The sequence below is a fragment of the Melopsittacus undulatus genome, chromosome 3, assembly GCF_012275295.1.
Source record: "Melopsittacus undulatus isolate bMelUnd1 chromosome 3, bMelUnd1.mat.Z, whole genome shotgun sequence".
Classification (NCBI taxonomy): domain Eukaryota; kingdom Metazoa; phylum Chordata; class Aves; order Psittaciformes; family Psittaculidae; genus Melopsittacus; species Melopsittacus undulatus.
This window is the reverse complement of record NC_047529.1, coordinates 20337033-20352787: the sequence shown is the minus strand read 5'-3', so window position 1 is coordinate 20352787 and position 15755 is coordinate 20337033. Positions and strand designations below refer to the sequence as shown.

At 38.8% G+C, this 15755-nt stretch overlaps 1 protein-coding gene across 1 annotated transcript; it reads right to left on the bottom strand.

Moving 5' to 3' along the window:
* Window positions 1-428: 428 nt before the first annotated feature.
* LOC101868416 (WD repeat and coiled-coil-containing protein-like) lies at window positions 429-15295 on the bottom strand. The gene is made up of 3 exons (XM_005146440.2): window positions 13376-15295; window positions 4842-4962; window positions 429-595 (listed from the first exon to the last, which is right to left on the bottom strand). The coding sequence occupies exons 1-3, from the start codon at window positions 15293-15295 to the stop codon at window positions 429-431; spliced, it is 2208 nt and encodes a 735-aa protein (XP_005146497.2).
* Window positions 15296-15755: the final 460 nt, after the last annotated feature.

Genomic DNA, 15755 nt, shown 5'->3' with positions numbered 1-15755 from the left:
TTTTCCTTTCCCAGTTTTCCTTAATGAATATAAATACTCTTTAGTTGTATTTTCTTCAGCTTTTGTGTGGACCATGCACCTGTATTAGCTAGATTTGTTGTTCCTACATGATTTTTAGCAGTGTATCATTTCTCCAAGAACATCCTGACCACAACTAAAGTAGAGGATGGTCTCCTTGTTTCAGTTCACTGACAGCCATTAGTGACCACAGCTGTGGTAAACTTCACTATAGTTCTCATCCTTCAGAAGAAATCATGAGGGTCCAGCCAACCTTAGGATTTAGCTATAGTGTAACCATGCCATGGAGTTTACTGTTAAAATGTATTGAAAGTATTGAAGACAGCTTCCTAGTCACTCAGTTTCTGACACTGCAGAAAGTCTCTGCATCCTATTAGATGAGAAGGTCATTGGCTGTCTTTGTTCAGCAATTATGTCACTCTGCTTGGTGGCTGAGTTGAAATGCTTTTTTTGTAGGAGTGACCTCCCCAGACTTCTGAACTGTCAGTTCCATCCCTTATGATTATCTCTTGTGCTGCTTTGAATGTTAATGGCACAAAGCCATCCTTGTCTGCAGTGAGCACAATCCAAGAAGAGCCTACAACAAATAAGCAAAAAAAGAACATGAGTGCACTGCTCTGGTTACATAAAATGTACAAGCACGTTTTAAAAAGCCAGCCAGCATGCGAGCAGGGCAGCCTGTCTTTTTGTGCACTAAAGCCTTATTACGCTAATGACATTAAGGTCTGACAATCCATGCTGAACACACCTTCATGTAAATGCAAAGAGGGGCTAAATTAAAGGTCTTGAAAGGTTTGAGGCATTTTGTCCCTTATTTAGATTAAGTTGAAAAACAAGATGCATCCTTGCTTGTTCTGATGAACAATAAGGCTCTCCATTTTCTGAAAACTCAGCCAGCCTTTCTATGCTGACTTTTATTCCACTGACGTCTACTTCTGCTTACCCTTTTTGCTCATCTGCTCTACCTCAATGATGAAGAGATCATAAAAACTGGAAAAGTTGGCGAAGAAATGATTGTGCTGTATTTGTTCTAGAAGAAAGCAGGGGTTTCCATCTCCTTTACTGTCAAGCCAAGATTGTTCAGTATGTTATCAAATTCATATGGAAAATGAAAGGAAGTTACACCTTGAGGATTTACAAAAATATCATGATTTACAAAAGACTGTTTACAAAAGCTGATATAATAACATTTCTTTCATTATTTATCAAAACTTTTCATAAAGAGAATGAACAAAATCTGAATGATGTTTACAATCTTTTTCTTTCCTGAAGTTAAAAAGAGACAAGATTAGAAACCAAAGACATCAAAATCATTAAAGTTCACTTTATGTATTACATAGAAGCAGAAAATAAACCTTTCCTGTCCTTGCTTTTTTACTTTCCTTTGCAAGTCAGCTTGAAAATGAAGCTATATGTACCATATATTTTTTTTCTAGTGATCCATCTGTTTCTTTTTGGACTGGATATTGCACTTCTTATATAAAATAGTAAATTCTCTATTTGGCTTTGTTTTCAGTTTGACATTTTATGAAAAAGAAAAAAGTCTGTGGCAACTGAAAAGCATTGTGGGAGCCTTTGTATGAAGCATTTTTCTTACAGCATATGATCCTGTCCTTATGGAGCAGAGGCACTAACAGGAATATGAGGTAGAGAAAGCCCTGATGTGTTCTGTTATTGATTTTTTTTTTATTTGGGGACATAAAGGTGTGTTTTGAAAAGGAGTGTGAAAAAAAAAGGAACTGTAGAAAGTCTAGGAGAACCATGCTTCAGTTTTGTCAGTCATGACAAGGCATGTTCCTGCACAAGGCAAACCTCCCCTCCTTGTACTATTAACAAAGCACTTTTCCAGGCTGCTACTCTATTTCATGTTGTCTTGTCACCTGTTACATCATAAGAAGATTGTCATTCCAAACCATGAATCTTTAATCTTCTACTCTTAATTCTTTCTTTCTAATTCTGGACAGACTTCAGATTCTGTAAGCTACGGGCCTAAAAGTGGAAATCCTGCTGTCCAAACTGATGGTTGCATTGTTGTCAAATGGATAAAGCATTTTTGTCAAACTCTTGGGACTTTTTCTTTTCATCTGTTGAAATACTTGAAGTTCTCTGTGTTGTTGACAACATTTGCTTTGAAGGATATCCCACAAAATATTTAAATGGTGGAAAAACCCTGTATGGAATGTAATACCCTTTTGATATGGACAATTATTATGATGACACCCTGCTGAAAAGAGAGACTTCTGTGTGCTAATAGCAGGGCACTATATGTCAGGCTGCATTTAGTACAGATAATGGCATTACAGTCCTGGGCTTAGAGTGCAAACAGTGAGGCCAAGTTCATTGCTTGTGTAACTCTGATGATCTTCATAGCCTTGCTGTGGATATTAATTTGGCCTACAGCAGTGAACATTTTTCCCCCAGTATATTCAAGTTTAAGTGTTTATTCAAAGTAAAAAATGCCAGGCTGTCACTGTAATACGAGCACACTCTTCATTACATCCCCTTTAATTATATAGTATTAAAGGATGGGAATTATATTTTTAAACTTCACATTTAATATTCATGCCTTGTGGCAAAGGAAAAATTTAGAAACATAAATCTTTACTGGTCAGAACTGAATAAGGGCTACAGAAACTGCTTCTGCCCCAAACCTGGTAATTTTGCAAGATTTTGGTGAGTTGTAGAAAGATTCTTGTTTCGGTTGTTCCTTTTGCTGTCAACAAACAGACTCAATTTCAGAAAAGCCAAGCACCCCGTTGAACGTAAAGAGAGACAATTTATGATGATTCTGAGACACTGTCTTTTTGGTATTTATGAAGTCTAATGCATGAAATTGAGAAGTGATGCTGTGCTAATTAAGTATTACATATTCAACTGTTCCGTAGAGCTGAACATAGGTTTTCTCAGGCCCATTATTCATTATCTTCATGCCAAAACCTTAGCCTCTTTTTTCATTATAGGCATTTGTTTCCAAAATCAAGAGCTGGAAGTACGGGCCAAAAAACGTTATCCTCCTTGCACTGCAAATCTGCACTGTGTTATTGCGGGAGCCTGCTGGGAAATGTCTCAGGCCTCAAGAGCAAGCAGAGTTTTTCATATATGCCTCCACTGCACTGTACAGGTGAGAGAGAATGCTGACAAAAATACAAACCCTGCATATCCTTATCTTCTGAAACAACTCTCTGAAACTTCTGTAAGCCTGGGGAAAACTGAAATGACCAAACATGTCTTGAGTAAAGATAACTCCCCTGATCTGTACTGTAGTTGTAGCCCCTTTCTTTCAATCTTGTGGTGGTTTCATCAACAAGGAGATAAGCAGAATATGAATGGCAGAATAGTGTATATTTTGAATCTCTTTCTTCCAACTGTCATAGATTCCAGCACCAGTAACATCCCAGGCCTGGTTTCTTTTTCACCAATAAGCCTGTTATTTCAAAGTCTGGTATGTAACCATTATTAGTTAGAAAACTACAGCTTAGAATATTACATTTTTCTTTTTTTTTTTCTTCATAGAATCATTGAATCACAGCATGGTTTGGGTTGGAAGAGACCTGCAAGATCATTCAGTTCCAACTCCCCCCTGCCATGGGCAGGGACCCCTCACACTAGACCAGGTTGCTCCAAGCCCCGTCCAACCTGGCCAGGGATGGGGCAGCCACAGCTTAGCCTCACCACCCTCCCAGGGAAAAACTTCCTAATATCTATTCTAAATCTCCCTTCTGTCAGGTTGAAGCCATTCCCCCTTGTCTTGTCACTACAGGCCCTTGTGTAAAGCTCCTCTTTGTATTTCTTGTCAGCCCCTTTAGGAACTGGAAGCTGCTCTAAGGTCTCCCTGGAGCCTTCTCACAGCCTGTCTCCATAGCAGAGGTGCTCCAGCCCTCTGAGCATCTTTGTGGCCTCCTCTGGCCTTGCTCCAATAGGTCCATGCCCTTCCCACGTTGGGGTCCCCAGAGCTGGATGCAGTACTGCAGGTGGGGTCTCACCGGAGCAGAGTAGAGGGGGAGAATAATTTCTTTTGACCTGCTGGTCACACTTCTGGTGCATCCCAGCATATGGTTGGCTTTCTGGTCTGCAGGTGCCCATTGCCAGCTCATGTTGACCTTCTCGTCCACCAGCACCCCCATGTCCTTCTCCTCAGGGCTGCTTTCAGTCCCGTCTTCACCCATCCTGTATTTGTGCTTGGTTGCTTTCACCAACAGTTCAATTCATTTCTCATAAGACAGAATATACTGGTTAAGCCAATATGTCTCAGCCTATCAGGGGCTAAGGCAAGGGATAAGACAGAGTAATTTATGGATCTGTCAGTGTGGAAACCTTGCAAAGATCCTAATTATAGTCAACTACTATGTACTGTAAGATCATAATATATTTAGACCCTGATGAGGAAAGCCACCTGAAGCATTGTACAGAAATGGCTAAAAAATAATAGTATGGGTGTTGCTGAGAAGGTAGCATATGTGAGAAGACAGTGACAAGGTAATTCTGTTGTCAGCTCTGGGACATGCTTGTAAGGATGGGCAAAGAAAAATGCCAAAAAGTGTCAAGGAAGCATTCCTATTTCTAGGTAATACAGCATACTGATTATTTTCTCAGCCTTCCTCTAATCTAACGTATTATTCTGATAATGGGTAGTTCTGCAGTTACTTAGCATTTAAGTGATTTCAAGACACTCTGCCATATTTCAGGCAAAGGAAAACACACACTTATAAAAAAAAAGTTAGCTATCTCAGTTTATTACAGCATGGGGTTATTATTCCACCACAAATGCCTTTTACATTAAAAATCCCAGGTGAAATCAGATACCAGAAATAAAAAGGACATACCGTGCTTCATTTCAATAACAGGCAGATCAAACAGCTGCTGGACTAAATTCAAAGGGATCTTGCCATCACAGAAGAGAACATCTTTTGTTTCTTCAGAAACTGCTCCATTTGAAAAACTTTTCTTCAAATGCATGGATGTAAAAGAAAAGATCTTGTTAAAGGCTTAGACATTGTGCCTGAGTCCATTTAACCATTCCTCTGCCCTTTCTCCTTTTGGTTCTTTAGCAGTTTGCTTTTTTCCTTGTCTGTGTTTGCTGCAATTTATAGATGACACCATCCTGCAGTGAAATTCTAAGCACAAACTCTTAGTCCCAGGTGAGGAGGAATATGACTCTTTGCTTTCTGCACTTATGCAGCTCAAAATTACATCAGCCCTGTATATGTAATGTATCAGTTCCTGTATGTATGTGGCCATTGGGCCTTTCTGCCTGAAGAGTCAATACAGGGGAAGGAAATGCATCATGCCTGGAATGAAGTTGTCCAAGATGCTACCAGGGCAAATGAGTGATCTGCTCAGTTTCAGTTGTACATGTGGGTGGGTTTGATAGTCGCTGATCAGCTATTTCACCCCTCAGTTCTGGCACAGAGAGAATTGCAGAGAGACTGGGCATAGCAACAGTCTCTGAAAAGCCATCATAACAAAGCAGCTTGGGAATCCTGTGACTTTCTTTGGGAGAGGGAGAATGTATAGATTTACAGCCCTGGAATTTGCTCTGTCATTCACTGAAAGAACACACACATACAAAGGTGCTTCATGATGTTTAGCTGGCCTTGAGAATCAACACCTTCATGTTCCATCATTCTGATTATTGCAAAGTGCAAGGACCACAAAATGGTTGAGCTAATGTGGTTATGGAGTAGATATATATTTGCATAGAGATTTTCCTATCAGCTATCATTTGAAAGTTGTTTTTACATTAAAATTTTCCAGAGACTCAATGCCATTAGAATATATATGTGAATTGGACATTTTCTTCTGGATAATCTTGTTATACTTTGTCCTCTGAATTTCATTTCGTTCTTTCCATAATTACCACCTGTGTAGTTACCATGTGTTTTGGGTTTTTTTATTTCTTTGGCAACCCTTATGTTCGCAATAACCCCAGATTTAACAGATTTTATTTGTTCTTTGAATTAACAGTTTTACTTATCCCATCTCCTAGACTTTTCTGGTTTGCACATTCAAAAGGGATTCAAGTTAACATTTTAGAATGGATTGAAAAGATGTCATCTATTCTAACTCCTGTTTTAGTCCTGCCTTTTCAGTGTCTATTTCATGCCCTTTCTTGCTACACAAAATGCTGAATGGATTCATGACATCATCTATTTCTGTGCAGAATAATCTAACCTTTTAACTGAATAAATGTCCTTTTTAATGCTTGTCTTTTTTCTAATTGTGCTGTCTTTTGACTCATTCACTCTCTCAGCGAGTGTGCCTTTTTTCTGCCATGTAATGTGTAACAACCTTTCTAAATCAATCACTTTCCCTTTTCTGTACATAATACGTGTGCTGTCACACAGCCACACTGGATTCTGTAAATGCAAATGTCTGCCAACTGTTGCAAAAGTATTTTTCCCCCCTCTCTCATAAATTGGCCATGGATCTAGACTATGGATGGTTAGTTATTTATGTATTAGGATTGACTGAAGATGTCAGAACTGTATGGGTATAGTTCTGTTAAAAGTGTAAGCTTCCCAGCTTTCAAAGTTCTTCTCATCCCTTTCCCCATTCAAAACAGCCAGAAATTAGTTGCTGTGTAATTAATAAGGAATTAATCAAAGAAATGTATTTTTTTGTTGTCATAAACCTATAGTAAGTTTTTATTACAGCTGTAACTATATAACAGATTTTCTTTGTCCTTTTTAGTCTCTTCAAATTATACAGTAGTATATTCTATTGAACCTAAATGCACTTAAAACTCAATGGGCTCAAAACTAAATGTTCAGCAATAACAACTACTACATTTCCTTGAAATCAGGTTGAAATAGCAGAGTTTATTCAAACTTATACTTCAGTTAATGAATTACAGTAAAACGTGGGCTGTAAATGAGACAAGTACATTGTCTTGACCCAAGTGGTTCATTTTTTCATGTAGATATGCTTTAAATCAGAATTAACAAGAAGACAATCTATATCTGCCTCTCTTGACTTGAAATCACTTAAATGGAAATCTATCCTAAGGATGACTTTGTTCTAGTATATTTCCTAGTTAGCTTTGCAAGTTATTGAAACAGCCATTGGAAGTGGTAGATGGTTTTGTATATGCAGAGCTAAATGGTGTATATATTTTTTTTATCCTAAGCAGTTTCTGAAGTACAAAGCTTAAGTTTCGGAGTTGTTTCTTTCATCACTTGTGAGCATTGATATTAGTTATTCTCTCTGTCTTTGTCATATGCTTCTGTTTATAATGATAAATTTAATCACCTTTACATTTATTTTTGTCTGCTGGCAAATTCTGTCAAGTCAAGAATCTTTCTCTGTTTTAATCCTCTAATTATTTTGTCTTTTTTAATTTAAGTGATGATAACATGCCTTTAATGTTTAGTTTAAATGACAATAACATGCCTTCTCTTTGAGGAATATGTTCACACACATCATAACATGGGTTAACTGATTGAAACTCTTGTCTGTTTTTGAGAGGCAGGTAACTGTTAGCATTCCCTTTTTACAGATGATCAAACCATTACACAGGAAGATTAAGAGATTTACTCAAAGTCATGGAGGTAATTTGTGACAGTTATAAATACAAATAAAATCTCACCTTAGTACTTCCTATTTTCATGCCTTAAACCAAAGACAATTTTCTAGTCAAATCTACTTTTAATCCACCTCTTCCCCAAATAAGTGATGGTTTTGCTCTGTTGCTGTTTATCTCCAATAGGAGCCAGAGGACTTGCAAATCTCAGATTAAAATCCCCTAATGTTAGTTGTTTTATCCTAACCCAAAGTTTATTGGTAGACTAAGAGCATATTAATCACAGAAAAATCAAACGGATTTCCATTTATGTGAGAGGATATTTTCAGATTAAGTTTCTTTAGCCAGCTTGCTGCAGTATGCCAAGTGCAACTCTCCCTCAACAAAATCCAACAGAAAGAAAGCATCGATTCAATAATTGTTTTTCCTTCATCCATGTCAGCCTGACCCTTGATCAGAATTTATAGTTTATAAATTCTGATCATGACAGATCTGGATTTATGTCTATAAATCTGGGTCTTCTGGGCAGCAGCCAGACCATTGCAGCGTTGCCAAACTGTCTTTCAAAACTCATGTTTTGGAATGCAAAAAGGGTTCCCGGATTAGATGTTGTACACCAGAAGACTGCATGATAAATAAACATGTCTTTTGTCACTTTTTTGAACCCCACTGTCAGCTAGTTCTGCCTCTTGACCTTTTTCACTGTTTGTCTTGTGTTTCCTCATGTACTGCCTACACCTGCCTGGATGCTAAAATCATCTTCATGAATTTGAATTCAATGACTGATGAAACAGTGAGGTAAATATGAATATGCTGCTAATCAGAATTGGTTTTACTCATTCTGGGTAAGTAATGGATTTTGCAGTTTGAATTTGTCATGCATGTGTGTCCTGGGTTCAGCAGTAGCAGTCATGTTTTCTCCTTCTTGGTAGCTGGTGCAGCGCTGTGTTTTGACTTTTGGGCTGGGAACAGTGCTGATAGCAGCGATGATTTTAGTTACTGCTCAAATGTTTGGTTTGTCCAAGGACTTTTCTGAGCCTCATGCTCTGCCAGGGAGGAGGGGAGGCCAGGAGGAAGCAGAGATAGGACACCTGACCCAGGCTAGCCAAAGAGGTATTCCATACCATAGCACGTCATGCCCAGGATGTAACCGGGAGAGACCCAGAAGGGCTTGTCCTTATGTGGGACATTCCAATTGCAAACCTAATTAAGATGTCAGAGAAGCATAAGCCTGTAAAATATTTACATTGGAATAGATCTGATGTGCTCATGTGTGCTTAAATCCCAGTGCAGTTTGCCTTCATGCATGTTGGCATTTTGGGTGATATGCTAGGATTTCTCTACGCTTGGCTCCCTGTTGATAGTTCTGCAACTACTGGTTCAGGTTGATTGTTGTCTAAGATATACCCTTTGTCCTCATGCTTGTGTTTTCATTATAATTGTTTTCAGTGTGGATTTGTGGTTTGTTTGTTTTTTTTTTTTAGCTCAGGTATTTACTTTCATTGTATAGTGTGAATATTTGGATTAATTTTTGACATTACATGTGCAATGTCCACTTGCAGCCCAGAAAGCCAACCATATGCTGGTCTGCATTGCAAGAAGTGTGACCAGCAGGTCAAGGGAGATGATTCTGCCCCTCTACTTTGCTCTGGTGAGACCCCACCTGCAGTACTGCATCCAGCTCTGGGGCCCATAAGAAGGAAGCGGAGCTGTTGGAGCAAGTCCAGAGGAGGCCACAAAAATGCTCTGAGGGCTGGAGCACCTCTGCTATGGAGACAGGCTGTGAGAGCTGGGCTTGTTCACCCTGGAGAAGGCTCCAGGGAGACCTTAGAGCAGCTTCCAGTGCCTAAAGAGGATGATGAGAAATCTGGAGGGGGACTTTTTATAAGGACATGGAGTGATGGGACAAGGGGGAGTGCCTTTAACCTAAAAGACTGTAAATTTAGATTAGATATTAGGAATAAGTTCTTTACTACGAGGGTGCTGAGGCACTGGCACAGGGTGCCCAGAGAAGCTGTGGCTGCTCCATCCCTGGCAGTGCTCAAGGCCAGGCTGGACAGGGCTTTGAGAAACCTGGTCTAGTGGAAGGTGTCCCTGCCCATGAAAGGGGCATTGAAACTCAATGGCCTAGCAGGTCTCTTCCAACCCAAACCATTTTGTGATACAGTTCTATGACATTCCTTTTCTTGTGCATCTGTATATCCAACAAAGAAATACTCTGCTTTAATAAAAGGTACTGTGTCTCATGTACAAAGCCTGTTTGTCTGCTATTGATCAGTCTCAGAACATTGTTATCGGAATTTGTTTTTAACAAATTCCTCAACCTTTGCACAAAATGTTACCTCTGCATTAATCACACCTTCTCTTGACTACTGCAGGTCTTTCTTTTACAGTCATCCTAAATCTCTTCCTTCTAACTTTTGGATGGCTGACCAGTTTCTTACTCCAGGGAGCAGTCAAATTGCCTTTCTCTTGCATCATTTTCATGACTTACTTTCTATTGCTCAACCCAAGACAAAATTGCCCCTTAGATTTCAGATGGGTTCATGGTCTTATTACAGTGGATCCTTGCAGCTTGGTCTTTGCTTGTTTACTGTGCCACCCTTATTTCCCCCTTCTTTATTCCATGTATTTCTATCAGAAGAACTTTATTGCCATATGTTTGGATCCTTTCTATTTATCTCACAGCTCTGTGTAGAAAAATTGTTTCTTTTATAGCTGACCTTGGCAATAAGGTTTCCCATAGTAAATTGTATGAAAATGCTATAAAAGTATAAATTGACTTGTATACAATTATTGGTGAGTGCTAAGAAAAGGAAATCATTGTGACTAATTGCTGAAAAGATAGTTATTTCCTGTTTAATTACGCAATATATGCTTTCAGTGACATATGACTTTTGACATAATACTGCTTGTGAACAAAATGTAGGAGTTCTAAGATATTCTTCAGATTAAGATGAATCTTACTCCTCCTGGAGAGTTTGCCTAAATGACATTAATTTCAAACCCAGATTGGCTTTATTTCCACTGTAATTAGCTTCTGAATGAGACTAGTTTAAATATTCTGCAGCTGTTTCTTTTCTAGGGGAAAGGATGATAAAAGTCTCTTCCTGCAAAATGAAACAGAAACAAATCTGTGACAGATCCTCATCTCTTCTTTGTTTTGGGTTTTGTTTTTTTTTCTAAATAATATCCTCTTACTGCATTTGTCTGTCTGCCCTCCCACAGTACCCTGAATCACAAGTCTGTATGTGATGAAAGAGCGATAATATTCGCTTTTCAGGGTTGAATGATCAAGTCACCTTTTGTGGTTGAATGCTATTACACAAGTGATAGTGCAGTGACATTTCCAAAGTGTGAGTGATCATGTTTTTCTTTTATAGCTATGGGCTCCAAATTCTGGTAGTGCTGCATGGACGTGACTTCAGAGGAGTTATAGGTAGGCTAGCAGTACAGAATAAACAAAAGGGTTTGAGGACTATTTAGTGAACATACATTATGAATTTTAAGTAATACACATTCTGCTTTATATTAAGGATTTCTAAGGAGAACTGGAAACATACATAAACACATCAATAATGCTTCTGCACAGCAGTGTTCATAATTGCCTGTTAATTATTACTACATTTTAATGTTATGTTTTAAACTTCCCTTTAATGTTTTTAATGCATAAATATGGTTATGCAGTAGTGATCATTATATTTTATAGTACAATAGATTTCTCAGTCAAGATTGAGCCTCTGCTGTCCTGGGGATTATATAAACACTTAGGAAGACATGCACTTGGCACAAAAACATGAAAGATAATGGCCATATTATTGACTGGACTGCAGTGTTCCTAAAGCTTAGAATGTTTTCCACAGGCTGATATTTCTATCATAAGGCAATAAAGCTATTTCCTGACTTTTTGCACTGTGAACGTACAGCCTGGCTGTAACCCACAGCCCAGCTGGTCTCTGAGCTCACAGAGCACTAATCAAGTCCTGAAGGAGGAACAAGGTTCAGATGTCTGAATCCAAACTAATCAAAACAACGATTTTCTGAGAAAATTATTAGCTGCCTATGAAGCAAATATTTCCCTGTCTGTCTGGAGGCCTTTTGCGATCAGTCTATTTTTCACTATTTTTTGGCACCATGCTTTGATCCTGTTAGATTTCAGAAGAGGGGCTGAGCTATGCAAAGCACTAGTTGAAACATACAGAGAAAAGCTGTGTGCTTCGGAAGGGCATTAAGTGGCTCTGAGTCACTATAATGTGGTACTAGCAATGTTTCCTGCTGGCTCAATGTGAAACTAACCTGTTCAGATACATAAGAGTCTTAGTTTCTAAATGCAGTTAGTCTAGCAGTATTTTAGAAGCACTAATTATTTTTTTTTCTTCAAAGGGAAAAAACAGGATAATGAGCTCTTACTGCTTGTGCAAGCAAATGTGCACAGTGACTTCAGATCTTAGATGAATGCTACCTGTCAAAAACAACACCTAATCCAATCAAATTCAAGAGATAGGCCTGCTTGCTAAATAAATAAGTTGATTTATGTTAAGATATCAGAATTAATTTGAACATGCTGGAGAACAGAAGGCCTTGCTTCTTGGCAAATAAAATCCTGGATTATTTAAAATAGACATTGCTTCTTTTGCCATAATTTGTATAATGTATTCAAGTTAAATTATTGACTAAAACAGACCAAAAGCTTTGCTTTTATTCAGAGTATCTAAGATAGTAGAATCTGCTTAAAAGCCAAGTAAACACTTGCTAAAACATAATGAATATGATGAATTGAGTCACCATTCCCTTCATGAGTGTTTAAGGAGAAGTACTTAGATGTCTGTATGGATTCCTTTAAAGTAAAAGGGAGTCAAATTGTCAAATTTGTTTGAGAAGTACATGCTTGAGCATCATCACAATTTAATATATTGCTTTGACATAGTGCTGCTTATGTTGCAGTAGATAAGAATGCATTTATAATTGGCATCTACATCCTGAAAGCTTTAGCAAAAATAACACCAGCCTCAGCATGACTAAAAATATTATCAATATAATGTATTACTGCAAGTAATACTAGGAATAATAACCAGAAATAATTACCCAAGCTGCATTCCTTAGTTGAAATTCTTACTGAAACCAGTAGGAATTTTGCCAAAACAAGGGCAGGATAGGAACGTGGTGGTTTGACATTCATCTATTTATTTAATGAAATGATAATTGCATATTGACAGATTATTTTTTTCCTCCAGAAGTCTGAAATGGTGATATGCTTTACAAATTGAGCATGTCCAGCTCTGTGAAGATTAGTGGGGAGAAATTAAAGTAGAAATAGACCAACTTCATGTCATGCCCATGTAAATTTTCCATAAATGAAGATTCAATACTATATTTCAGTCTTCACCAGAGTCTAGTTATCTTCAGACTTTGGATTTGAGCTCAGGTTTGAATTTGTTCTATTTCTGGTGGGCTACTGTACTGCCTTACTCATAGGCTCATCTCTACACTGAACGAACATATAAACTTTCTGTACGTTTGTGACTGTTTGGCTCTATACTCTGTCTTTGATAGGTGCACACAAAATCAAGCACCCAAAGCAGTTGTGCATAATCAAACAAAAACAGACACAAATCTCCCATGTGAAATATAGTCTTAAGTTACCCACATCATCCTGAGTTATTGTTTCAATGACACATTATAATACCATTTCAGATTAAGCTTGCTGCCGAACTCAGTTTACATTTCCTATGGGTTGCTAAAAATTAACTGCATCCTCTTGGTTTAAAGCTAAATAAATACAAGATTGGTCCAAAACTGTGTCCCATCACAATTTATTTGAGCTGACAAAAAAGTTACCTGGTAAGTGATGTGAACGACAGGTGGTTCCTGTGAGCATGGATAGGTTAAAGATATCCTCCTCCCATTTTTAGCAAGGTCTTTTATTTCAGAAAGACTCAGCTGTAACTCACTGAAGCTGCCACAAAGTCTCTCTAAATTTCTAGATATATGACTCATTCCTCTTTCACTTGAAAAATTGTTGTTTTTAGGAGAACTTGATGCTTCTTGGATCACATTCAACTGCACTTTAGGGGAAGTTGGTCTACCAGAAAGCTGGGTAGGTGTTCCAAAACCGAGAATAGACACTGAACGATTGGTAGGTTCAGCATCCAATGTTTCCAAGGCCACTGAGGGGTCACTTGGGAGCCTTTTTACATCCAGGTCAGTCACACTTGATGAAGAGCCCTGCTCATAGCTAGGGTTCTTTATTTCTTCAATGAGTCTTCTCCTGCCACTGGGAGACTGAATAACTGTACTTCTTGGTACTAAATGCTCCCTGCTTTGAGGCTGCTCTCCTGTAGCAAGATTCTCAAAGAACTTTCTTTTTCCAGGAATATTAACAGAGGATTCAAAGTTATAGAACATATTCTGTTTAGTCTCTGGTAATGCTGAAGAATCTTCTTCCAGCATCAGTTCTTTGATCATCAGACGCATTACGTACCTGTCTGAACTTGAAGATGGAATGAGACTAGGCTCAGGGAACTTCTGCTTTCCAATCAGGATCAACAGGAGTTTGTCTGTCAAAAAGCATAGGCCCTTTGGTCTTTCATTTTTTTCCAGCTGGATTTGTTGAATATGAGGCATGCAGGAAGAGGTTACTGAATACACTAAAACAATGTTAGAAGTATTAGAGGCCACTGCCACTATCTGAGCTCTCAGGTCAAAAGCCATTATATCAGGAACCAGAATACCTGGGATGGTGACTTTTCTGGTGGTGGTTACCTTCCTCTCAAAAGTCACCAAGATCAAGTGAGATGAATCTTGACCATTTGTCATTGCAGAGTCTTTGCATTTCAGAGCGATGAAAGGACCAGGATCAGACCGACGGTGGTTTGCAAGAATATGGGTTAAATCCACGGGACCTGATGAAGAAGAGGCAACTGAATCAACACCTGATCGATCTGAATCTGTGGACTTTCTTCGCAGGTCCATGGAGTATTCCTCATCACCAAGCACCAGAGCAGACTGTGAGATTAAAGAACCAGTTTCTGTACCAGGTGGCACATCAAATGCAATGCCTGCATTCAAACCATAGATATTATCTAAAGGAAGTTCAGTAGCTACAGCAATTTGGAAATCCAGTGTGGCTTCTATAGCACAGATATAACCTCCCACATCAAATACAGGGCAAAAGGAGCAGGTATTTAGAGTTTTCTGAGCATCATCCCATATGTAGGAATGCAGGGCACTGCCTATAGCAACTACTAAACGATTACCATCCTTAGTCCAGCAAGCACAGTGGATAAGCCCACTGCTTTTAATATCTGCCTTAACTCTAGTATTGTCAGTACGAACAGCATGCAAGACTGAAGCATCTCTTTTTGTAAGCACAGCCAAGACCTCCTTCTTCGGATGCCAGACACAGCCCTGAGAAAGCAGTGGAAACGGCTCACCAATTTCACAAGTCTGGGAAATCAAGGGTTTGTTCTTCTCTGCAGTGCTGTAGCCCAGCTGCCAGACACTAACATGCTTTTTATGCTGAACAGCAAGCAGAGCTGGGGTGTCTGTAGAGCAGCATGGGCCCCAGTAAAGCCCATGAACATGTTCAAATTGACCAACAACGCTTGAGTCTCCAAACTTTAGCTCTCCTTTATGATAGTATAAAGCAGTCAGTATCACTTGCTTCCCATCTGTCCAGGCAATTCCATGCACAGGGTGGATGGCTTGATACAAAGCATTGAGGCCAGTTCTCAGCAGCTTTGCCTTTCCCAGCTCCATCTTTTTAAACTTTCTGTCTACTGGTGGTTGTTCCAAAGTAGAGGATCCGTGGAATTCACTTGCAGATCATGACAAGGAAATTTTTTCTCTTATCTCCTTCCCTTCCAGAATCAAGCTGTTTTTTCTGCTGATAATCCAAGAGCCTACATTGTGAACTCCTTCCCAGTAAGCCTGCAGCTGGTCTTCTAAGTATAAATCCATGTCAAAGCTGCTTTTGCTATGCCTTTTCCTGGGAGGAGTTATCATCTTCATGTGATGGCTAACAGGTTTAACCAATTACTGTACCTTTTCGTAGAAGCCTATTTTTAACTCTTCACTGCAGGGAGTATATTTAAAAATAACATTCTAATACCTTGACCTTCAGAGAATGAAGGTCTTTGATGAAGACTGAAAACAGATCATATGCTGCTAAGCCCAAGTATTAAGCTACAACCTGAAATAATGACCTGACACTTCTTTC

Coding starts and splice junctions, on each gene's coding strand:
- LOC101868416 (XM_005146440.2), bottom strand. CDS start 15,295: ATGGAGCTGGGAAAGGCAAAGCTGCTGAGAACTGGCCTCAATGCTTTG. Junction 4,963..13,375: donor TCGTTCACATCACTTACCAG/GTAACTTTTTTG, acceptor ATGCATTTGAAG/AAAAGTTTTTCAAATGGAGC. Junction 596..4,841: donor TGTTATTGAAATGAAGCACG/GTATGTCCTTTT, acceptor TATTTGTTGTAG/GCTCTTCTTGGATTGTGCTC.